General features: G+C 42.3%; 1 protein-coding gene across 1 annotated transcript in view; it reads left to right on the top strand.

Moving 5' to 3' along the window:
- Positions 1-241: 241 nt before the first annotated feature.
- The window catches only part of adarb2 (adenosine deaminase RNA specific B2 (inactive)), a 208,451-nt gene continuing 182,566 nt past the window's right edge, over positions 242-26,126 (top strand). Inside the window, exon 1 of the mRNA XM_042510581.1 lies at positions 242-344. Coding sequence (XP_042366515.1) covers positions 242-344 — 103 coding nt within the window. The remainder of the gene's footprint in view (positions 345-26,126) is intronic.

The following is a 26,126-nucleotide window of genomic DNA, read 5'->3' as shown; positions in this document are numbered from 1 at the left end:
CCACGCTGCGCTGCGAACAGCCTCTCCGAGGCGAGCTGGAGTTTCAGAGGTGATACAGGAACAGCAAGACGCGCTCCCCCCTGGTTTGGAGGGATAAAAAAATCGCAGGGAGAGCCGAAAATATAGTCTACGTCAACCTCCGAGGACGCTGCATTATCAGAGAGCAACGGAAGCGAGACAAGTACAAAGGAGAGTCGAGCCGCCGAGTCCAAGTTATTCCTGCGCTTCGCTCCAAAGGCTGATGGCATCCGTACTTGGAAACAGCAGCCGCGCGTCGGGGGCTCAGAGCGGACAGGTGAAATGCAAGCTGAAAAGGAGGAGGAGGAGGCGATCGAAGAGAAAAGGTACAACTTTACAACACTTGTTCTCCGTTTTGTGTCTTTTCCTCCCGGCGCGAGCAGAGGTCGTGCGCACCTTGGCGGGGCATCGGAGCGCACGGCAGTCCGCTCCGTGGACCCCTGCGCTGCTTCAGCCGCTGCGTGCAGCACGCTCCGCAGCGGCTCGTGCACCTTGAAATCCACCCCCCACCAAAAAACCCCAACCAACATGAAGATTTGTGTTCAGATACGGCGTCCGCTTTAAATGACGCATTGTTTTTCGCTTTTAAAGTTTAGTTGCTGCCGCGTTCCTTTAAAAAAAACCCTCCGTTGTCTCGAGCATCGGCGAGGACAGGCGAAGAATCTAACCACTCTTTTGCTTCAATACAAGTTTAAATGTGATCTTATGAAGAAAAGCGTTTTGTTATCTTATTCAAATCCGTATTTTTGATAAATCCGAAAAGGACACGACGTTGCCACCGAGCCCCGATTAACTTCCTCACCGATTTCTTATAAAATTTCAATAACGTTACTAAGTCAGTCCCCATAGCGACTTACAATATTTAAACTTGATAGGTCAAACCACTCCACATGCACTGTAATAAAACGGTATATATTTTGAAAGAAAGTAGTTAAATGTCACTGCTATTATTGGACCATATGGTGAAATTTCAGTAGTGATATCCCTAATAATTTCCCCACTTCTTTCTTTTGCTGTTGTCTCATATAAACCTCTTTTTGCCTCATTAGAGGTTTGAACTCCAGAGCTCTGCTGTGCTTAATTCAACTGTAGTGAACACAAAAAAGTCTCAAGTTTGAGACACAGTTCTGGGCCTTCAGCAGGGAGAGAAAAGGGAGCAGAAAAATGCCATCAGTTGTTTAGAACTTCAGAATAAAATTCATTTCATCTGAATATATTTATTTGAGTTTATTTTGGAATTAAATTCTCAAACTACTGAATAGAGTAGTGTGTGTGCCAAGTCAGTGCACTAAAACACACTGTGGAACAGCTAATTATATCTGTTCATCAAAATGGAAAAGTGTGCTGATCTTCAAACACATAATCAGAAAGCAATATTTTCTCTTTAGCCACACTGAAATAGAAGCTGACCGGAGCTCATTGCAAACACATCCTCTGTGTGTTTTTTATGCCCTGCAATCTGCAGCAAGTTGTACAATTTCTCTGCCTGTGACAGACATATTTAATGCCATTTATGCTTTTACTGGCAAAAAAAGTAATAATTTACAGCACTTTGACTGATCACACATTTCCATTGCACTAGCTCTCACTTTTAGATTTTTTGTGTCTATTTCAAAATAGTCACAATTTACTACTAGTGTTCACTGTAAAAAAAACCAAAAAAAAAAAAACGGTATGTGTGATTGCTGAGTCATTTTACACCGATTTATTTCATATTATGAGAAAATGACATTTAAAAAAAAAAAATTGAAAAAAATGTATTTCGACATGTCAGTAAAAGCTTCCATACTTACAAGCTTACGAGCCTCTAAAGAGCGTCTCCCTGGTTTAGTTCTCCTGATTATTTCCTGAGTATTTTGGCTACTTAACAGTAAGTTACCCTAACTGAAGCATCAAACGCTTATTTGCTCTGGCACAGGCCACAAACACACTCAGTAAAACATTATTTTTTTCCAATTTCACATTTTCTGCCACCTCCATAAGGCAGCAGAGATCTAAACAAAATAGCAGTGACACATTTATTTTTGTTTATTTATCTGTATAAGAGACAAGAGCACAAGTCTATGTGTTGTTTATGCTTGAAGATACTGACGTGCCACCCCATTGCATTGTGGAATATGGATGAACGCTCGGAGCGTGTTGACGTATCCGACTGCAATTGAATGCATAACGAGCTTTCATAAACACTTTGCACTTGTCATCAAACTACAAACAGACAACTGCACCTCATTTCCATAACCTCTTGATTTTTAATAGCCCAAGTAATTGAGACAAGGGAGACAATACATAAAATATAGTGCTGAGGCAAATGTATTTACATAATGGAAACGACAGAATTGGTTCCACAACATTAAGCATTGCATATGAGTATCACACAAACGCGCGCACATTAGCTGACAGGCCTTCGCAGCGTGTTGCCGAACGGCTAATTTATCAGCGCTGCTGATTCATTCTGATAACACGGGACATTAGGGGCCAGTTCAGGGACCGGGTGTAAATGAACTGTGTCTTTGGGAAGTGCTGATGGCCGCTGACTCCTCCAGAGCTGCAGGAGGTGGACTCACTGTGCTCCATTCAGTCACATCTTCCCGTGTGAAAATTTTTCTGTGTGTGAGTGTGTGTGAGTGTGTGTGTGTGTGTGTGTGTGTGTGTGTGTGTGTGTGTGTGTGTGTGTGTGTGTGTGTGTGTGTGTTATTTTGGAGATTCGAGGTTCGTGCTCAGAAATACAGATTTTATAAATGTTTCCATGATTGGGGGATTTTTTTCCTACGTTAAAATTGACCTCAAATCATCTTTGTTTTTTATCCTTCATCTCAAATGCCAACTGTTCATCTTGAGATTTCACACAATTATTTTTTATAGACCTTGAGGCTAAAAGTCACAGAGGGATTATTGAATGGCATTTGGCTTAATCCCTTGAAAAGGCTGCAGATTATTTGTCGATGGACTCACTAAAACCTATGTGTGTATTCAGAAGGTTGTAAGCAGATTCTTTGCCGCAACTTCTTCAAATTGTTTTCCCTCCAAAGTCGTTTTTGCGATTGTTCGAGCACAAAACAAATAAGTACAGAATGAAGATTACAGGTCAGAGATTTGTTTCTGTTTCTTGTCGCCCGGGCTTTTCCCTGCACAGAATTCCTGGAAGTCACACGAAATTAATCTGCTGTGTTTTCAGCTCTTTCTGCTGCTCTTCACTTTCGTCAACTGCTGCCGCCTTTTTCGTGTTGTTGCACAGGCTACAGTGCTCCTGTCAGCTCGACATTGTGGCGATGCACACCTCTCGCCGCATGTTTGCTCACCCTTAAACGCAGTGTTTGACCAGCGTCACGGACATGCTGTATATCAGCCTCTTAATTAATCACAGCCTCGTGATTTAAGGATGTAAATAGTGACAGTACAGAGATGTGCAGGAACATCTGGGTGAATGTAGCACACCGTCCTACCTGTCAATCATCCACCTTTTTCCCTCTCCGCTACCTTAAACTGTGCCATATGTAAGACATACTCCTCGTCTTTTATCCACAATGTGTTTTTTTATGAACAAAAATAAGCAGAGCAGAGATTTATAGACCAACATTATTTTTTACAAGCACACTTATCACCCTGGACTCTCTGAGCGTACAGTGCAGTATATCAGTGTATCATCAAGAGCGCCGAGGGGGAAATGTGAAAAACACAGAGTGTAACATAATTTATGTAGCAATTACTGTTTACGCTCTCCTTCCCGGCGAGGTGGCGGCAGAGGGGTCGAGTGTGGGCTGTCAGGGTGGTGATGGAAGTTGAGAGGGGGGCGTGCGGGTGCAGGGCAGAGGATGAGGGTCATCGCCTGCTCGGATCTGAAGCTTCGGTTCATAAAGAGGGAAGAGGCCACCGGCGGAGGCATTAGCGTGGTGGAAGAGTCGATGGGCGTCGAGCAGCTCGGTGCTCTCTGAGGGCCGACTGTCTGACATGCAGCTGAACACAGGAGGGAAGAGTGAGAGGAAACTCTGGCTCGTGTCATCTGCTTCCCTTTTGAGGGCGGAGAAACATGCTGTATTGAGGTGAGGGCAAAGGTCAGGATGGAGAGCAGAGGCAGAGGAAGGCAGAACCTCGTTAGGATTTTACTGTTTTTAACAACCCTAAATCTGTGTTGGTTTATCACTTTAAAACCTGAGCAAATTGGTTTGAGTTCTTTCAAAAACGTGAACAAGGCAGTGAGCAGCATAACAACACATAGTCCAAAAAATAGCAAGAAATTGGTAGAAAGCTACAAGAAAATTACCTGAAAATGAGCAAAAAAGAAAGGTAAAAACCAAAAACAAACAGGAAAAAAAGTGCAGAAAATTAAAAAAATATATATTTTTTTGTTTTTCTGAAACATAATGTTAAACTTTACAATAAATGTACTTTTCTGGACATTTTTTATGTTTTTTTTTGACAATTTTAGAATTAAATAATAAATAAATTGTCACCCCTTTTTAAAAACAAAATTTAAGTTCATTTTCCTTGTCACCTTTGACTAATTTCTTGCAATTTCGGGGCCATTTCTAGCCAAAGTGTTCATTGCATTTCCCCCCATATTTTTGAAAGAAATCAAACCATTTTCCTCATGTTTCAAAGCGTCAAACAGCTTGTTAGAGCCGTCTGAAGGGAGCGCAATACAATTATGTCAATCCAGCTTTTAACGGGTTAACCAGGCCGGTGTTTGTCTGCATCCAAGACATTTTTAATTACTTGTGGCTGCAACTGACACAAAACTCAATTGTATGAAAACCATGTATCTCCAAAATGTCATGTATTGTGATGTATTTAGCCAAAACAAAAGTAGTTTGATGCATCTCATGTGCTTTCAGTCTTTAGAGGAGTATGCCATGAAGTTGCCAAATCACAGCTGTGTTAGCAGTGTCAACACAAGTTGAAAACTGAGATTAGACTACTAGGAGGGCTGCCCAAGAAAAATGTTTGCTCTTGCATGCTTCTTTCTAAAGATTCAAAGCTTCAAACGCTGCTTAAAGTAGCATCCAACCTAATGAGACACATCTTTGCTATTGTAGAGAAGTGACTTTAAAGTCCCTTTTTATGAGGTGTTAATACTGTTTTGTCAACCTCCTAAAAATTAAAGTAAAATTGTGGTTGCAAAGTTCTTCAAGCAGCAGCAGAATTACATAGAAAAAAAACACCAATTTAAGAAATAGGTCCCATTTATATACAGTACAATTTCCACCTGGTGTCTGCTAGAGCCTGAATAATGGCATCAATAAAAAGCGAGATGTGTGTAATAAAAGAAAGTAAAAAATAGTCTGCAAGGAGATCTCTTTGAGAGACAGTTGCACTGAGGTTACAGCGGTATAAACAGTCCTGATACTGTATGTGGAGTCTGTGCTGTGCAGCTCACATGGAAATTAGAGCTGGAAGAGGCTGATCTGTTTTGTTTTGAATCTAACCTTATTAGTAGTGCTAGTGTCTTAGTTTTTTTGTGCCATATGCGCTTTAATGGTACAGTGTATTCTCTGCAATGGCCTAGATGTACATTCAGAACACATTCATACAAGACACAGACAGCAAGAGGACTCCAATAAATGCACATCATTTTGCAAATTGTCCCTGCCACCAATTTTCTAAGGTTTATTCACAGCAGGGTGAAGGTGGTTGCTTGGGGTTGTTACTGGTTGTGGAACAGAATAGTTGCTGGTGCTGGTTTCCACGTTGGGACAGCCCAATGTCACACAGTCTGCATGTGCAGCGGCAGGGAGAAAGAGATGTATTTCACAGATGTAAAGCCTAGTTTTAGCCCCGAAACACTACTGTCACATTTGTTTGTGTTTGTGCTGATAACCGCATTAAGAGCTGCGACAAAAACACCGCTGGCATTTATGAGGTTAATGAAGGTCAGCGCCGATGGAAACAGCGGCGGCGCTCGTCTGTGTGCGCATGCATGGCTTTGTGAATTTACAGGCGCTTCCTGATTAAGGGTAGCGGCGGAGGAGTCGGCGGTTTAGGACACAGCGTCCTCTAACCGACTGAGCGTTTAGCTGAGGGAAAAAAGGTTATTACTACTGACTGTGCTCTCTTGAGGACAGCTGATAAAATGACCAAGGAAAAGGAATAGCACAACTTTAGCACATTAGCATAATTAGTAATTATCTCGTAATAGTCCCTCTTGGCTTTTTGGAGCTCGGCAGTGAGAAATTGTACTTAAAGTTCAGGCGGAGAAAACAAATTTCCATGCCAAAATGTCTCAATAACACACACATGAGCTGCTGAGAGGCGCCTCAGTCAGGTTGTGGAGAAAATGAATCACGAGTATCAAAAGGCACAGATGCAGATTTAAAAAATTTAGAAGGTGACACTTAAGTTAATTAGTCGTTTGTTTGATGACTCCCACAGTTGGAGAGATAAGGGTATTACTCACATCACAAATAACTTGTTGCACTTGTTGCTATGACGACAAAACACAGACATTTAATTGAGTTAGTCATGTGTTACGCTCCATCAATCTGTCCAGAACGGCTTTCAAAACATTAACTACTTTAGGGGAGACGTTTGAGAACTGTTATACTGCAACGTAGTTGAACGGCGCTAATGTGTGAGTGCAATGGGAATTCTGCCTCCGAGTGCATCAGATGGTGTGTTAATTTGTTTGCACGCATGTGTGTATTAGCGCACGTTTGTCTGAGTGTGTGTTTTGCCCATGCGGGGATGTGTACAGCACGAGCTGGTGTGCTGCCATTCGCAGCGAGCTGTCAGTCCTCATAAACAGAGATGTGGCACAGCAAGTCAGCAGCATTATCGCTTCCTGTCAGTGTTTGTGTGTCTGCAGTCCACTAGACAACGCAACATGAGAGGGACTGAAGCCGCCTCGTCGCAACTCTCAAGAGATTCTAAGGTGGCGTTGGATGTGAAGAACGAAGTCGAGTCAAAGCGGAGGCCTTTCAGTGCCGTTTGAATCAAAGCTCTGATAGTATATGACTTTGTATTAGACGGGTCAGACGATCAGTGAACGCATCACAACAGATTCAACGTGAAAAAAAATCTTTGTTTTTGAGCAATAACTGCAGTAACTTATGATGTCTTTATCCATGTGCGTTCTTTGTTTATTTACGCAGCAGCGGTTCCATTTTTCCCCTGCTTCTGACCCCTTATTTTGAAACAAGACTGCAGCTGACTTTTATTTTCATTCATTGATTAATCCGTGAATTATGTTCTTAGTTCATCCTTAATCATGTGGTCTATAAAATGAAAGAAATAGCAAGAAATGGCTGCTACAATTTGACATAAATGTCTTTCTCCCTTAAACATTCAATTTACAATCATGTCAGCAGAGAAAAAAAGCTAGTTCACACATTTTAGAACCGGCATCCATCAAGTTTTTGTCATTTTTTGCCTGGAAAGTGACTGAAATGATTATTCTAAATATAATTGTTTCTGTATTTTTTGTAAGTAACAATTTGATTAATCTGCCATTGGTTTCCTTTGAATCAGTGTCTTCCTCCTATCTGATGTTACAGCACAGATTCAATCAAAAAGGGATTTTTTGTTTTCAGACTGTTGGAATGAATTGTTTTAAGTGGCCTAATATATCAAAATATGAAGATAATTTAGTGTCGCAGAGTTTAGATGTTATTTTTGGAGGGCTTAATAACGTAAAAAAGAGTTGTTCAACAAAAACTTAGAGGTAAATGGAATTAATGCGTGACCGCCACTCGAAATCATGTTCATTTTCTTGTATTTGCATTGATACTGCCGTCTTATAGTTGATGCTCAATTCTGGTGTGTTTATCAGGAATATTAACTGCAATCATTTAAGTGATTTTCAGCCCTGAGTTGTGTCTGCAGCCTTCCCCTCGGGCTGCACAAAGTCCCAACAACCTCCACTGAGAGTGTAGGACCCTTAAAGCCTGACAGCTGAAACCTGGAGCTAGAGCTACTTTTGGTGGACCTCATATTGTCTCAGATATAATTGCGATAAACAATATTGTTGTCATTTTAGGACCATTTTGTGTCATTGATATAACGATTAAATAATGCAAGTCACAAAGTGTGATGAACTTTGGATTCTTTGATATCTGTATATTGTTTTTTCTTCACTGGGCAGAGCAGATGTATGTGAGGTGTAAAGGCTCTTCCATGATAGGCAGTGTGGGCCTGCTGCCAGTCAATGAGGAGCATCTTTGTCACAAAGGTATCTCAAAGTAACAACATGTTAGCTATAAGTTTATGTATGTAACAACAAGAACAAAGAAACAAGTTTGACGTCGACATACCAGATTGTGCACATTAATGTGCTCTGCCCCTTCATTCAGCTTAAACCCAGTATATTCCCACTCAAACCAGTGGAGCGCGACTTTGAAATCAGGTCTGTTTTGAATTATTTCTCTGAGCTTTCTGGCTGTAGCTGTCAGGAAAAGCACCTACTGGCCTTGACTTTATCTTGACTTCACTTAGTTCGCTGTCACTGTGAATGTTTGTGTGTGTGTGCGTGTGTGTGCGTGTGTAATACAGAGAGCAGATTAGAGCAAAGGAGCAGCACGACCAGAAATGACAGCAAAACATGTCTCAGTTTACTTTTTTTCTTTTGCTCTTCATTCAGCTTAGGCGCTGCGTCCAACTCTGCATTTTATCCTGGCGTCATGTTGGTTAAAATGTTGTGGCATTCTGATGTAAACACAGCGGGCGATATCGTGCGATATATGGACACGACCTCAATAATTTCTGCTGATCTTGGTAAGTCAGTGAAGTAACCCTGAGCATCGAAAAAAATATTGACAAGAAACTGGGACTTTGTTTAGACAGTTTTTGTATGAAAATTAAAGTGAAATAGAAAACAATTATATTTTAAAGGGGGACGGATGAACTAATGCCCCTGATATGCTCCAAATGTAAAGAAAAATCTCCCTTCACGCCTTGTCTCGCATCATGACAGCTGGCTTCAAACATAGAATCGTCCCGTAAAGGTTTTGTACATATTTTACAAAACAAGTCCATTGATTCAAAGCAGCTGATTTTATTTTTTAACTATTTTCGCATGCTCCCCAGACAAGGTCTCTCATCTGATCTGAAGTCCTGCCAACAGCATGGAAGCGCCCCCCACATCATGGTGGCAAAACATTTCTCCAGTTTATGATCCTAATTAGCTCTAACTGTGCCATCATCCCTGAGTCATCATGGCTGGAGAGAGGCCAGATCATTTGACGGTCCGCAGTTTCACACTTTTCTTCATTCCTCTCCTCTCTTTCTTCCTCTCTTTTTCCTGCCTCTTCTTTCATTTTCTCCCCGTCTCTGATTTCAGCAGCACACACTCTGTTATTGTTGTCCTCCGGCTCGCTCGTGCGTATTCACAGCACGCTAGCTGCTACTGTGAAAAGGGACATATTTCATAAGCAGAAAATAGCTAAAGAAGGTGTTAGAATTTGAGCACCAAAAAAAAGCTTTTTTTTTCTTTTTTTTTTTCTTTTCACAAACTCGCTCCAGAAAACAGCGAGTCAGCCTTGAAATGTGTTTATCTGCCATTTGAGTGCGTTTGAAAATTAAAAGTCACAAACACATGAATGTACGGTGATCAGCTGGCTTCAGACCTCTGCGCCGATGTCATGGCTCAGCCACATGACAGCACAACTGCCCCGTCTGCCGTGCTGACATAGCAAAGTTAGCACTGATACCCCGCCTCATATGGAATAATGAAATTGGATGAAGCAGCTTAACCGCGCGCTGTCCCTTCTCTCACCATCAGACTGGGTGCCTATTTGAGATAACGTTAATGAAGGGGACTTTAGCCAAGAATAGACACGTCTTACTGCTGGAGGGGGGGCGGGCGACGAGGAGGGGTGGGGCGCTAACAGCATTTATTTCCATTAATAAGATGGAGCGTTTTACAAGAGGGCCTCTCCTGAGGGCTCTCTCCGGAGGTCGGAGAGAATCCTACACCTTAACAACCTCCAAACGAGTTAATTTCAGCGAGCGGGACGCGCAGAGACACACTGCAGCGTGTCTTCTCTCAAAGAAACTTGTCTTAACCTTGACGTGGCTCCACGCGACTTGGGCCGAAGCGCACACTCAATCACTATAATCACTGCTGTCCATCCTTGATATATCTTTTTTAGGTCATTAATATAAATCTGAGCAGCTTGAGGAGCTGGTACCTTTGCTCTGTCAGCACTATGGCATGTGCTTTTTTCTTTTAAATGGGCAGATAGCATTGTGTTAGTATGAGTTAGCTTCAGTTTCTAAGTTTTGCACACTAATAACAGAGGCACATTCATTCTTTGAAACTGTTAGTAATTTGGGGGGAAATGGCTCCTTGATTTCAGACGTCTGTTGACAGTGATGGTAGATTGTGGCAGCAAAAATGCTGACTGTTTCAGGCTGTCAGGCTAATTAAGCAACTTGCTGGGAACTTTAGGATGTATATGATGTTGGAAGTTGAACGTGTCTGATTTATTACGACCAAACTGGAGCTGGTCATTGTTGGAACAGTGGACTTACTAACTAGACTACTATCAAGAGTAGCCAAGATGGTTTTGGTGAGGTGAGTTTACTGAAAGGGGTGCTAGCGCCAAACACTTTCCCCTCATATATTGTATACCCTAGTGAAATTTCAGGAAGGTATGAAATATTGCATTCCGCCTAGGCCTAGTTGCTAGGCTACGATTGGGGTTTGAGGTCACTTGTGTCTTTATCTATTTGGTAATAGCACGATGATTACAGCATTAGCCTCCATGATACGTTGTAAGCATTATAGGTAGCAATGCATTATCTCTGTGCAGTAAAGAGGTCCGTGTCATGAGCTCCATTACTATGCATGTAAACAGAATGCTTTCGAGCACCAAGGTATTTTCACCTCTCTCTGTATGAGGGGTCAAGAGCAATCTCCCTCTTCTTCTTCAGTATGTAAATACATCTGACAGCGGTTGATTCGTAGTGAAAGGTAAATACACGTTTCATCCAGTGCTTATTAGATCCATGTGGCTGATGGAATGCCTTAATGGCAGATTAGTGCATTGATAATGATGAGCACACACATGTGAGTTTCCTGGCTGCTTCATTATTCTGCTCACACGCGAGCATTAAATAACAGTTTTTTCCCCCTCTTCGCCCTACAGTAAATCCTCTCTCATCCATCGATTCCAGCATCCTTTAGGGGCTCCTTCTAGGAGAGACCGACAGGCTTATCTTGCAAATCCTTTAAAAGGTATTTAAAAAAAATCTTTGCCTGCATTAACTCTGTATGATGTTCCCGCGTATCACCACGGAGTTGGCCGGCGATGGGCGAGCTGGAGTTTTATATACCTCTGGGCCGATGGGTGCGATATGTGAAGTCCTGTTTTCCAAGTTTCTTAACAGTCACACAGCGTGGTGTTTATTTTTCCCCCTTGCCGCCCTGATTTTGATTTGTACAGCTTGAAGTACTGGAGCGTAATAGATGTGTTTGCATTCGCCGAAAAACTGAGAGTTCCAATCACTCATCCATTGACTTTGATAGCTCAGAGCCTATTTGGCCTCGCCCAGATAAGGCCTGAGTATACATCCAGTCGGATTCAGTTGAATTGTTTGTACACACATGGTGCTTTGGCATTGGTCTGCTTGGATTGGCTTTGGCACGATGGAGAATTTCATCCCCCTCATCCCTCCTCTACCTCACTGACAATCCCTCAGTGGTGCTTTGGGGCCGAAGCTGTCGGTGAAGGGTGAAGGGTGCGGGGGACCCGAGGCTACGAATGTTGCCTCGCGTGAAGGACAAAGACGGAGGATGCCTCTGGGTTGAAAGAGTCCCTGAATTGCTGGCACAGATGAACCTACATAACCACCATTTCCAAATTTAGACACAAGGTATATTGTGTAAGTCCTCAAAAGCCGTATGACTCGAGTAAAAACATCCCAATTTTGCTGTTGGGTGTATAAAAAAAAAAGAAAAACCCTGCTGCACATCTGAGGAGAAGCAGTCTCATCAGCTGCTCAAACAGCTCTGCCTCAGTACATCCTGCACCTGTCTTCCATTTCTCTGAATAATGATGGAAAATACAACAGCACAAACAGCTTCAAATGTCATATACTGTACCTGCTATGGATGTAGACAGCCAACATGACATTATTCAGGTATGAACAGATAATGTGCGCTGAACCATATGTTGAGCAGCATCCAACTTTGAAGTTAGGGTCGAACATAAACAAAAAAGTGTCGCCAGTTTTACGTTACATATTTAGACATTAAACAAGGTTCATCTTTAATAACTTTCCATCCATTTTCATCAGTTTGGCAGATTTGTTTAGATACAGCATAAGTGATGTTTTACAGGTATTACTCTAACTCATCCATGATTTAAGCTTGGCAACTTGCAGGACTTAACAGTAGATGGGACACTTAAAGCTAAATGCCGGGTGAGAGCTTTTCAGATTTTTGTTAATAGCTTCTAATTATGTAATGACAAACACTTAACGCCAACTCCATTTTCATCCAGACCTCACCTTGCATGCACAGCCCCTGTTTAAACATAGGACAATGAGATACTATGGCTTAGACTTCTAATCATAGACTCTTTACACCTTTGCACATACACAACTTCCAGTTTAGAAAGTTTTACAGCAGCAGTTTTACTTGTATTTTCCAATTGTTAAAGGCCCTGGTATTTCCACTAATTATTTCTGGACTATGAAAAGCTATAATATATAATAAGAAGCTATAATCTGTCTTTTTAGAAAAACGAAATGAAAAGACAATTAGAGATGTGTGATGGTGGCTTTTTGCTGATATCCAATATCTTGATGTGTAACAACTCGTTTGGCTGATAACCAATAGCGATATCGATGCGTCCACTTTTTCCCCACCTAACTTTAGTGATCATCAGGTCTCTTCTGTAGTGGAATTAATGTCATATTGTGCATACTCTTATCATGATGGCCCCCAGCAGATGGAGATATAAAATACAATGCTTTTCAGTTTATGTAATATTAATTTATTTTGCAAAATAAGAAAAATACTTCAACTTAGGGTTAGATGTTTTGTACATGTTCACTTTGTTTTCCAATTCCAGTATTCATTTTTATAGCCAATATCTGCAGATACCAATGATGTGCCATTGTTATTGTGCATCTATAATAACAATGTGACCGTGAAAGGTGCATGAGAGCGAAATCTCCAGAGAATTAGCACATTATGTACATTTTTTCAGCAGTAAATGTATTTCTATTCGTATGAGGACTATAAGTGGCAGTACAGAACAAGTTGATACGGAAAATGACAATCTACAAGATGCCGAACAACTTGCAGCTTAATATAGTCCCATTTCAATCCAAATATCTTTGTGACATAAACAGACATAGATGTAGTTATAAACGCATACACTGTTGTCATAAAGACTTCAAGTCGAACTTATAACAAGAAGACATGAAAACAAGCTAATTTTCATTTCTACAATTATTGTCATGCTACACAGCCAGCTACAGGGTTTTCATAAATATTGTGATATTTAAATACAGTTTAATTACTCTACAAAATTAAAGTCAAACTTGCTGCCATTAAAGAAGATGAATTAGACTATAACAGGAGGATGACTACAGTACAGGCTGCACATGTTCTGTATGTCTGTAATACTGAGTTAACCGTATCATTAAGTTCAAATTAGGGTTAGTACTCTCCAAAATACGCGTAATTCCCTAAATGTCCAGAAACAGTAATTGGAATCAAACTAATCATCTGTTGTAGTGTTCGCAGCACACCAGGGTTCCCCCTCTAAAACAACAGCCCGACACCGAGCTCCAGTCCAACTCGCGCTGCAGTAAACTCAGCGTGGCCCGCTGGTTTGCAGCGGAAGGGGAGAGTGGCAACTGGGTTTAATGATAATAGCCCTGACGATAGCAATGATAATCCTCCCGCTTTTCCTGCTGACTGCAGAGAGCCCGCGCTTTGTTCTCCGCTCCCCCTATTAGCGTGATGGAGCTTCATTTTAATTTGAATGGACCATCAGTTGGATAAGGAGAGAAGTGCTCGCCCGCGTACGTGCGCAGACTTGTGTGGAAGAGAAATCGAGCATGGAGAGAAAAGCGTGCGCATGACAGGCACATGCATGTATGTACACACACATTCACAAACACATACACTGTCTGTGCTCTCAAATAAAGACACAACAATAGAGAAGTGGCCACAGGTCAGTGTGGTGACCTCTGTGGGCTGCAGGTGCTATTATCTTCTTGGCACCTGTTCCAGGGGAGACAGCCACAGCTGAGGCTTAAAGATGGAGACAGACAAGACTTCAAATAACACAGGCAGCCATTGGACACAGGGACAGGAGCCTTGTTGCTCTTTAGGTGCTGTTTGTTTTAGGAGCCTCAAGAGAGGAAACATTCCATCTTTGGGCTCCAGAAAAACTTTTCCATTGGTAGCAGTAGTGTGACCAACTTTCTCAATCTGTCCCACTAGCACATGATTTCATGATTTGTTGCACCCTTTTTTTCATTATTATTTATTTATTTTTTATCCTATATTTGATAAAATAAATTTCACCGGGGTATGTGACAGAATAAGTGTGCTGTGCTTATACTGTCCCCCCGGATGGTGTGTGCGCTACTTACTTTCAGCTTTTTATACTAATCAATACACTACAGAAATCACAAAATGTAAGAAGGGATTTTTCTCACACCTATTTTCCTTATTAAGCAAAGAAATACAAATCTACACCTTTTGAATTCAAGTCTGACGAGGCTTAATTGCCTTGTTAACTCGTCATAAAACGCATTTAATTCCAACTCACCAGGAACGAAATAAAAATAGAATAAACCATCTTGGTTATTTCTGCTAGTAATGTAGTTGGAAAGTCTATGGTTCCAACAAGTTTGGTCGAAATAAAGCCTTAATTCACCAAGTTAGATGTGCCATTGCAGACCGCCAGCTGTTTACATTCCTGTAACTTATAACTCCATCACTATGTGCCACGGTGTCTTTCAGCTCAGCTTCCTGTTCCACAAGTACTGTAGAGTCCAGAGACTGAGCTCTTGCTGTATACTACATGCAGTAAGTTAGCAAGAGGAGGTAATTTTTTAATCATCGCAAAGCTTTCCTGTAGCATTTAGTCTTGTCAAAGCATCACCATTCTAGAAGTGAAATTGCAACTTACCTGTGAGACAGATGGAAAGATGCTATATCTGCTGATGAATCATCAAAAAACTGAACTAAACAGTAAACGTCATCTGTAGTTACCTGAACTTTGGTTTTAAGGAAGGACCAGGATGTGTATCCACTATAGTTGTCATTTTGTCATGTTGTGATCAGTAGAATTTTAAATGAATCCCAGTTTTTTTTCTGGGAATCTCCACAAAGAACTTGTACAGGGTTGTAGTTTTAAGAGTATAACCTCCTGTTGGATAATGAGTGAGCAGCAAGTGGGAGAGGAGTGAGCCAGCTGCATGCTGCTGGACAACAAGCCTAAAATGGGAACTCAGTTTGGCCTGAGACATGGGTAGATGTTGTGTTGTAGATATATATTCCTTTACATAAAGCTGTTTCAAACTATGACAGCCAGAAACTGACCTGTCTTTTGCATTGTCATAAATTGAATGGAGATCTGATCTCATCCAGGAGAGGAAATTAGACTGACATCTTTGTAAAATAAGTTGAGTTGAAATCTGTTAATCATTTGGTTCTCATCATAACTTCATCATTGTACAAGACTGTACACAGTTACCGCAGGAATATGTAGTGTACTGAATATACTGTGTTAAGTACTGTAAAAGTCTGTAAGTAAGACAGATATGTGTTTTTAGTTGGCCCTGAATTTGTACTGGTTCCCTGTGGCACAGTTTGAGTTTGTACAGTCGTAGCCTGGTGTTGAAGGGGCAGACAGTGTAAACAAGGCTCAGCCCTGGCTCACTCTGTGTGGGTAGTTTGTCATAGCTGTGACTTCAGGGCTATCTAAATAGCAGCAAGCGGGGTGCGTTCATCATCACATTCATCCTTACCAGGGTGAGAGATGGATGCCCGACCAGTCCACCGGGTCATGAGTTATCACCCACCAGGGGCCGCTGGTTCATATAAAGGTCAAAGGGCTATTTGTCTTCAGGCAAGTATGCCTGTCTGTTTGAGCCCTCCGCTGCACACACACACACACACCCGTGCACCCACTCATAGACACTTACCTGAGGACTCCAATTCCTGCATGCATTTATAATTTTAGGCTACTTTATTTTCATGCTGCTGTGTTCAATTTTCTGCCATATTTTGCTAAATTCACATCCTGTGGTTGTTTGATCATTTATTTTAGATGTGCTGTACATTATGTAGCCACCATATTTGTGTGGATGTACTGTATGTTTGAAGGACTTTATGAAGGAATTTATTTATTATTATTATTTATTTTTTTGTTTTCAGAAATACTCCCATTCCCTTTCTCGCTGAGGGTTTGCTGGATCAGTCCAGCTCTCGTGTTTATGCTCAACACATATGAGAACGTAAAACAGCTTGCTTGGCTGAGTCCAAAGTAAAATAAATAAATAAATAAAAAAGCAATATTTTTTTAAAAATGTCGATAAAACACAGTTGCTAGATGACTGTGTTTTCATTCAGCGATGTTTTGCGACTTCTCTGGCGATAACATTCCAAGAAGCATAGCGATGGATGTTCAAATCATTAGCAGGTTTATTTCTATTGCAGCCACCGCACTAGCCGTCATTATTTACTATCATAGGCGACATAGGTGTGTTATGCAAGCGATAATGTAAAGACATGCCCCTTATACGTTGGGGCAGCCAGGGATTTCTGGGGGGTGAAAGTCCACAATTTCACATAGGAATGTTGTTTTCAAAACTTCCAGATAATCTCTTGACTTTTGGAGAGTTATGCGATGCAATAACACCTCTTGTTGCACCTGCTGCATCATGCCTGAGCGAGCCAGCTCCTACAGAGAAGCACACAGCTGAAGCATCATGTGACCTATAAAAGCCGAAAAACATGGCTTTTTTTGAAGCGCTTGAAATATCACTTCATGCAAGCGTAAAAACGTTTTTGCAATAGGGAGTGTGTTTACATTCGGTGTATTTTTTTCATTCGCAATTTCAATTTGTGTAATTTGAGGGGTTAATGGAAACCTGCCTACTGACATAATAGAAAGCAGGAAGAGGAGAAGAGCTGTTTCAGTGCTTGAGAGATGTAAATCAGCTGAAGAATACACAACAATCAACAAGTGCAGTACAAGTAAAACGTCACTACCCTGTCAACCCCACCCATTTACAGCCATCGTCCTTTTGTTAGGATAATCATGGTTTATGCAACAGCTTTTAACTATCAATAGCAGTGTGAAAACATCAGAGTAATAACAATGAGTTTTTTTTCAAACCCACTTCTCAGAAAGTGCTTTACAATAGTAGGCTGAATGCACTAATGAAAATATGAAGGAGCAAAACATCAACACATTAATAGATTAGCTTTAAGCGTCACCCACAGAGCTCCTGGCTGTGAGTTGGAGCGGTGTTATGTAATGAGCCAGAGGGCATATGGATTGGCTCTTTGTTAAAACTAGAGAATGCATTATCATTAGTCTGGCTACAGTAAAGAGCCAGCCAACCCTGAATGGCGAACAGATTCATTGTCTTTCATTTCCACTCATTAGACTCCTCTAATGAAGACTGGTATGCTCCCAGCAAGAATTTACCTTTGTAACAGGAGACACTTAACTCAGCCACTAACATCACCTGCTCAGATAAGATAAAATAACATGAAACTTTAATGATCCCTGAGGGGGAATTGGAGTGTTGCAATAAAGGCTATACTGGAGAAAAATAGGATTATCATATGAATATAGTCGGGCGGGAGTATTGAATGAGCCCAGACCAGCTATTTCAACATGAAACAAGTGAAATAGGCATAGATACACAAAATTACAAAACATGCTTAATTATTGCATTATCATGGTAAGCAAAATAATACCTGGAGACCATGAAACACCACAGAAAAGAGTGCAGTGTCTACTATGATAAATTTTGCCCCCCACACACCCCCCACCCGCCATTATTGGCATGCATATGTAAAAAGTAATACATATATTATAACTAGGGCAGGGTATTGGTTCTCAATACTTTTTAAAGTTTTGGCTGAAATGACCCATGATCTTAAACGGTTAGCCCTATCGCTGTGTATATGTGTGACCTGGTGATTCTCACAACTGACCCAGGCACAGAGCTCACACTCCTGCAGCAGCAGCTATAATCCACACAGTCTGTGGTGTGGTGAAGTTGAGCGTGGTGTATCGATAGAGTTGGCAGTTGGGCGTGAAGAGATGCCACCAAAATGTCACGGTATGGCCATACTACGCAGCAATTTATTCACACTGCGGGTATCAGATGAAGTACTCTGTTGGTATTGGTATCACTTTAAGGGAACTGGAATTTTTTAAAATTATACCCAGTAGGGATGAGAGTCATCAGAGACCCCCCGACACAATACTATAGTGATACTTAAGCACAGTAATAACCACTCTAAAATGTCATCGTATCTGTTTACAGTATGTTATAAACCGTTTATTGATTGTTTACATTCTGCTTTTAAATTCTTAAAAAGTACTTAAATCAACAAAGTTAACACAACACAAAGTATATGATAAACATCAAACATTTTGGAGCACATGTAGTGTTGTGCATTTGTTGGGATACATGTCCTTAATAAGAAATCACTGCAGCAGGATTTGGTGTTATTTTGTGAAAGTAGTGTTAGGAACTGAACTGCAATAATTAGACTTTTCTCTCCGCTCCTCATCAAAACAAGCTCCAGCTTCCAGGCTCAAGTCCTCCACACACCTGCTTGTCGTCGACCAGCTTTCCTGCCAAGATGGTTATCTGATCCTTATTGGCGGCGCATTCGGCCAAACTGCAGCGATGCCCATTATCACGCTCTAAGCAGGTGCTGGGACGTATCGCTCCTTGATCACAATGCAGATTTGCACCGGGCGCTCGTCGAGCAATCCATTTTTCAATTTGGTCTCCTGCCTGAGATAAATTAACAGATGTCGATTGATTTTCCTTCCTGTGCAACTGCGAGCCTTGTTTACACCTGACAGCCAGGGCGTTATACCTGAGTGGCTGTTTGAGACGAACGCACGTTATAATTAGCGTTTTTTAAATTAGACTGACAATTGGCAAGAGACTCTGAAGGCGGTTACTTTGACATGTTTTACTTTTTTTTACCTCTTTTTCAAGCTAATCAACAGATTGCTTTGTGAAAGACGAGGTGTTTCAGTGAGATGTAAGTCCTGTGTCATAATCACACTTACACTCAGAACACACACACTTTTCAATTATAGGCTATTGCTTTATTTTATATTATCAATTACATAACATCTGAAGTGAGGACTTTTCTTTCACTGTATGCCTTAATCACACTAATAACAGCACAAACTTCATTGTCAGTCATCATCCCCTGGAGCTTCAGACTCAACTTGACGCGATCACAGGGCCCCCCAGCGTTTTCACAGCCATCTATGTTCACCAGCTGGTTATTATTGCTAAAAATACGCTTATAAAACTGGTGTAGCCTGGCACCATCACACCCTAATGACGGGAGTCAAGTGGCGCGCAGCAGATATGCCCTCACATGCGCGCTGTCACAAGCCATTTAATTGAACTTGAGAAAATGGGAGCCGGCATTGTTTTGCTCTGAGTCCCCCCTCCCTCCACCTCGCCACACACACACCCTCTCTCCCCCTGCAAGTCGTTATGAACTAATATGCCGTTTTTATTGCCGTCATCTCGGTGATCATGATAGTTTTCGCATCATGATGATCTGTTATTATCTCCCCCATGTTCCCTGCTCAGGCTGTATTCACTGTTCTGAGGGGAAGGAAACACCAGTGTCTTATTTAATGCTCAGAAAAGGTTAACAAGGGGCTCTGTTTTGATGTAAGCAACTGTCAGAGAAGCTGACGTCAAAGTACCTCTGTTCAATTAAAGACAGTTTTAATTAGTGATATATTGTAGATTATAGTCAATATAGAACTGAGATGTTGTAGATTTAGGGTCATCCACAGCTGGGTGGTATTGTTTCCACTTTGTGAGTCTCTACATGTGTCATCATGTCAAACAAGTTGCCCTGTAGTACCTATTGTAGTACGTTCACAGATGTTTATGTGTCATTACAGCCATGCAAGATGCAGTCACAAAACTTAACAGGTGTGTAGCTGAGATCAATATAAAGGTTGAGTTCAAAGATGGTTGTGATTTGAGCAAGGGCTGGAAGTAGGGGAGTAGGAAGTAGGGAAGGGGCTATTGCCGCTCCACCTCATGGACTTGGCCCAAATTCATTTGAATTCATAGATAGCAGGATCACGGCTGGAGTGATCCCATCACAAGATAGAGTCAACAGATTTTATCCTTCCTCCACACAGGCAGTAGCCACGACAGGAGGCATTTTGTTTTTGAGTTGTACTTACATAAGTCTGTTGTCCGTCTCTCCGTATGTACGGATTTCCCATTCTCTTGAACTCAGTTTCTCAGGAACACCTTTAGGGATTTTTTGAAAATTTGTCCACTTGGACTCAAGAAAAAACTGATAGGAATTTGATGGTCAGTGGTCACTGTGACCTCCAGTCTGTGTCATTCTTGTGAAAGCATTATCTCAAGAAGGCCTTGATGAGGGAGTTTCTTCAAATTTGGAAAAAACGTCCACTTGGACTCAAGAATAATAAGTTGAATGTTGAAGGTCAAAGGTTGAGGCGACCTCACAAAGCATGTTTTTTGGCCATAACTCAAGAATTCATACTCCAGTTATGACAAAATTTCACACAAATGTTTCATGGGATAAAATGATGACATTTTGACATTTTATAACCCTTAAAAGTTAAAAGTTCAAAGGTCAACTTTACTGTGACATCATAATGTTCTGTGGGGGGACAAAACTCTGGCTATTATATTATATCATTATTCAGGTACAGAGGGGGAGACATTTGGTCAGATACTGAATTGATGACACTAATCTGGGGTGTCCACCTTGAAACTGTGCTGACTGTGACTCCTCTGAGCTGCTGGGTTGAAAATTTGCATTGAACATTTGTTTGTGGTTCATTTCGGTAGAACAAACTTGAGATCTTGTCAAAGCTGCACCTGCTGCACAATGCTGCATCCTGCTTTAAGTTATAATGACACTGCCTTCCCATAAGGTATCTTTCCTGTTCCACCTCCTCCAGAGGGAGGTCAGGGGTCGGCGCCAGCTACAGAACAACAGCTCCAGACCTGGTAGCGATTCAGTGTCTTGTTCAAGGACGCTTGCCAACACAGAGGGGAGCTTGGATTTCTCTACTCTGTACCAGACAAGCCAGAAAGCCCACAAATGTCCCATAAAGCCAAGCCATTGTCTTGATAATCCCACCTGCCTTTCAAGCGGCTAGCCATCCATGTCTGTGAGCATGTACCCTGCACCACCGCTGGGTACCTGTGTGTGCTGCCTCCGTGTCGAGGGCTCCTGCAAAGAAGCACAAAAAGAGTCCAGAGAGGGTCTACGGGGAGGAAGGAGGAAAGTGGAGCAGTGTTGGGTCGTACGTTGTGATGGTGTGTGTGGGATTGGATGATAGATGGAAAATGAGGGTGATTCCCATGGAACTGTGTGTGTCCCTGTTCATAGAAGACAGAGAAGAGGAAATGAGCACAGTGTGGTGTGTGTGTGTGTCTGAGTCGGGACAGCTGCCAGAGCTGGGCTCCCCCAACTCAGAAGTCAGTGGCAAGTATCGCACCTGATCAACCTGACGGTAAATGCAGCAAAAGACATGCAAACGATCTAGCACAGGTGTGAGGGAAAGAGACGGAGGAAGAGGGCTGGATGGTGGATGATTGAGCAGAGGATGAGAAGAGGGGTTAAGCACTGGGGTGACGAGCTCTCCTGGTTTAGAGAGCGACAGTTTGATGGATGAAGAGGAGGGCCGGAAGAGAGGAAGTGAAGGGAAAGGAAAAGAGTCGGGCTGATTGAGCGCACAGAAAAAAGGCCAACGGATTGTTTTTTTTTTTTTTTTTTTAAGGCAGCTTGGCTGTAGCTCGCGTTTGATGTGCTCACCTTTTCTGTCTGCGAAGACAGCAGTCATAACAGAGAGGAAGAGCGTCTGCAGCCTGTGTACTTCTCAAGGTCCATTGAGTGCAATTACACAGAACAATAGAGACAGCATGGTGCTAGTTGACTGTGCTAAACACTGCTCCTCTCTGACACACGAGGAGGCAGAGTGGCTGAGCCGGATCAAGATGCGAAGCCTCTACCAGCTCCCTTTGTTCTTCCCCTGTTGTCTCTCCCCGTACAAGTCGGCGCCGCGGCCAGGAAACGAGGAGGATGGCGGGATTATGTTTGGCTGATTTGAGGCCAATTGCCGGTTTCGCCCGAGCGTCAGATGAGAGAGGAGGAGGGGATGTCAAAGAGATGTGAGTGTCAGTGATTATTAGAGAGTTGGGAGGGCGATGGAGGGAGAAGACTAAAGCTTCTCCTTGCTGGGTCTCAGCTTGAACATGACAGACACAATCTCCCCCCGCACGCGCTCCGCCTGGCTGGTGGCAGAGCTTCAGAGTGGGTGTTCTGGGTCTTTGGCGATGCCTGTGGTCCCCATGTGAAAGTCGGCCACGGCTGCTGTTGTGACAGTGTGTCAAAATTAACACTCAGCCGCAACTGTAACTGCTGAACATGTGGGAAACAAAACACTGAGCTCAGTACATTTTGCTGGTGGCTTGCCTCTGTTCTCTATTGTTCCTTTGGGTGATTCAGCATGTTAGGGTGTCCAAAGTGTGCATGTGTAGCATGAAAAATGAACAAAATAAAGGCACAGTACCTCCAAATAGTTGCAACAACATTAAACATTTTAGAAAGACAAGCCCTCAGATTAATTTAACAATAGAGAACCCCAGTAATGAGTCCTAAAACACAGAAATCTATTATCATTTCAGCTCATCTGGTTCCTTCATCTCAAAGTCTACAGCTTTTTTGAATGGATTTTTGTGTAGATGCCTGAAATAAAGTCTGTGGTTAACACTAGCTAAAGAGACTTTTATGTCTTGTTCTGCAACATAAAATGTGTCAGTAAATACCCCGCTGACAAGCTTTGAAGCTTTTATGCGTTTTAAAAAAGGTGGTTGCTAAGAAGTGGCTAAATGACACTGCAGAACGTCATCACGCTGAAGTATTCTAAACACAGCTTTACGGTGACAATGCGACTGTAGTGAAATTTGTTTTAACCTCGCAATAGCTAGGCGGAGATTACATTTCAGCTTCAAGAATCCTGAAAATGGTGTGGAGAAGTATCATAAATGTTTGGTTACCACAGAGCTTATTTTCTGCAAAGATCCAGAATCCAATGGAAAATTCCCATAGTCTTTGATGAGGGAACCCGGGCAATGTTAGAATCCGGGTTGAAATCCGCACACCAGGAAGCTCCCATTAAAGTACTTTTATTCTGCAAAAATAAGTTTTTCAAGCCAGTATACTCTTCAAGACTCAAGTCTACAGAAATATTGACTAAAATAATCATGATTACGATTTTTTTCCACAATGGAGCAGCCCTAATTCACACCAGCCTATCCAAACCAAACCAAACCAAACCAAACCAAACCAAAGAAGTAATTGCACAAGTTCTTTTGAAATGAACCAGGTGTGAAAGCATCCTAATAATTCTAATGCTGTCTTATGCTGGGACCACACTATGTCTTTTATATCTTTTGACATGGTCACTATTTCTGAATAGTTGGTTATATTTACTTTGTTTTCCATTTTTCCACTTTGACAAGAAACATATCCGACTACAGGTTGAGCTAAACCAGTCAAAGTTTGGTCCCTCACAACATTCAAATGTTATCATGCAGATGGGGCCATAGGCAGGCTTCCTGTTTTAGGAAAGCTGTGTTTGAAGCATCACTGATGAGGTTGTACTTTTGTCATACTAGAAAAAAAAGATGAGGAAAAACAGACTCTACTGGATTAAAGGACAAATTATCATGCCAGGTGCTCATATTCACTTGTAAGACCCTTACATCTGTGCAGTGGGTAATTGTCAGAGATAAATTGTGGAGTCTGATTTTGGCATCATGTAAAATATTGCATTTAATCTCTGCTCTGACAGTGTTGTTCTGTGGTTGCTGCTAACCTCTAACCCCCCTGCTGAAACTTCCCTGCAGGCATCAATGAGGAATCACTGTGTTCATTATAATTTAAAGCAAAATACAGCCGTGCCCCCCGTGTACAGACTTGACACTGCCTTGCCCTTCTCCCACTATCTAAGTAAGCTGTTATATCAGTAAACACCTTGCTGTTCATGTCAGGTGTGTGCTCCACTTCCTAAAGAGAGGGTATGTCTGCTCTTTGTAACATCAAAAAGCGCTGTCTGCAGCATATGCTGTATTTTTAATTCAACAAGGGCGTTTTGGAAGCCTTGTAGCATGCCATACGATAGCAGCTCGAAGTGGCGTTCCCCTGACGCTGACAGAGAAATCAAACGTAAAATGGAGCACCAGAGCGAGCGAGCAGCGATACAGAACAGATGTTCGCAGGAATGTTGACTTTTTGTTTGGCCCTTATCTTTGACGCTGCCATCCTCCGGTAAAGTGAGTGACGGAAGAGGGAGAGAATAAAAAGAGAGCGGGGAGGGAGGAGACGAGTGAAAGGAAAACGGCGAGGAGGAAAAGGTAAAAGCGGCGTCGTTGGTGGAACTAAGTGGAAGGAGTGTTGGCAGGCGGGGTGTTCGATGGCAGGAAAGTGGGACAGCCACACAGCTGTGTTTTGGTGTCGAGGGACCCCCCCGAGATTGGTGTCACTTTATTTCATTGTCAGGAGGAGAAAGGAAGAGAAACACAGGAGATGTTGTGATGTACAGAGAGAGGAGATGGATTGGGGTGAGGTAGGAAAAAATGAAAGTAAAAAGAGAGACAGACCCTGGAGCAGCTGCTCTGGTGTTACCTGATGGTGGAGAAGCGAGGGAAGAAAAAAAGAGCCTGGTGATGGCAGTCAGGGGAAGGTAAACAGAGGCACATCCACACAGGAGAACAGATTCCTGGTTCAATTGCAGGGTGACCCAGTGAGTGCTCCCTGTCATTTAGACTGGGAGAGAAGGAAACAGCATTTCCCATGATTCAGCTGCTCCTGTGTGTGAGGCGGTGCTGACACCTTTAAGATCAGCTTGACAGTTTTGCTTGCCACCTCACAACGAATCGCCCTTTTTGAGTTATATAACATTTTTTTCCGATGAGCCATTATTGCATCCTCACAGGGTGATAAATTCCTGTCGCTGGAGTCACTGCGGGGTCAGATTCTCTTCATGTTCGCTATTTCATGTTTATTTTTGTTATCTGTCAAGGTGAGGTGTCTGAGTAATGCCTCTGAAGTCAGATGGCGAGGATAGCGAGGGAGAGTTTAACAACTCAGGTCGACAAAACGCGCTCTCCTTGCAGCCTTCGCAGCAAAATCTCACCTTTGCTGTCTTTGTTCAATCATGTTCTTGAGTTGGCGAGAAAACAGCCGCCACAGATCGACGGCTTATCACTAAAACGGCCACTAAAAGTAGCAGATAGACAGAGTAAATGCAGCGCCATTGTGGGCCTTGATTGCTTGCCGCAGCACTTGTGGGGATAGCCACGGAGGCTCCAAGAGACTCGGACAGAGTGAGTGATGGCAGGCCTGATTCACACCACCAGCCTCTTGGTGCACAGATATATGGGACAGCTGAGGTGGAAACAGATAAACTAGACCTGAGAGGGAGGGAGAAAGCCCCTTCAAATCTCATCCTTGAATGTTTCGTCTTAAATCATCGCCCTCGTTTAGGACAGTAAGCCCGCTTGCATTTACGGCCGAGCCTCCAAGTGCTGCTTAAGTTCCTCAAAGATAAAAGTCCTTCTGTCATAGAATTAAAAAAGAGAAGTAGGCAGAAACGGCAAAACAACAACAGATGAATATGGAAAAACAGCCCACCCCGTCTTTTTTCCCTTTGGTTTCTTGCACACTGCTGGTAAACAGCGCGTGAACAAGCGGGCTGCAATTTTGAACGCAGCTTTATTTTCCACCATTTATTTAAGCCCAAAATGGGTCCTGATGGAGTCATCAGCCCCCACTCGCCGGCTAATGGTTTAATTATGTCCATCTGGAGGAGGCTGGGAATGGGAAGCTCGCCTTACTCTCCAGTCATTCCTCTGGTAATTTG

This window comes from Plectropomus leopardus, chromosome 21 (assembly GCF_008729295.1).
Source record: "Plectropomus leopardus isolate mb chromosome 21, YSFRI_Pleo_2.0, whole genome shotgun sequence".
Taxonomy (NCBI): domain Eukaryota; kingdom Metazoa; phylum Chordata; class Actinopteri; order Perciformes; family Serranidae; genus Plectropomus; species Plectropomus leopardus.
Note: the sequence above shows the minus strand (reverse complement) of the source record. Positions and strands in the feature narration are given on the sequence as shown.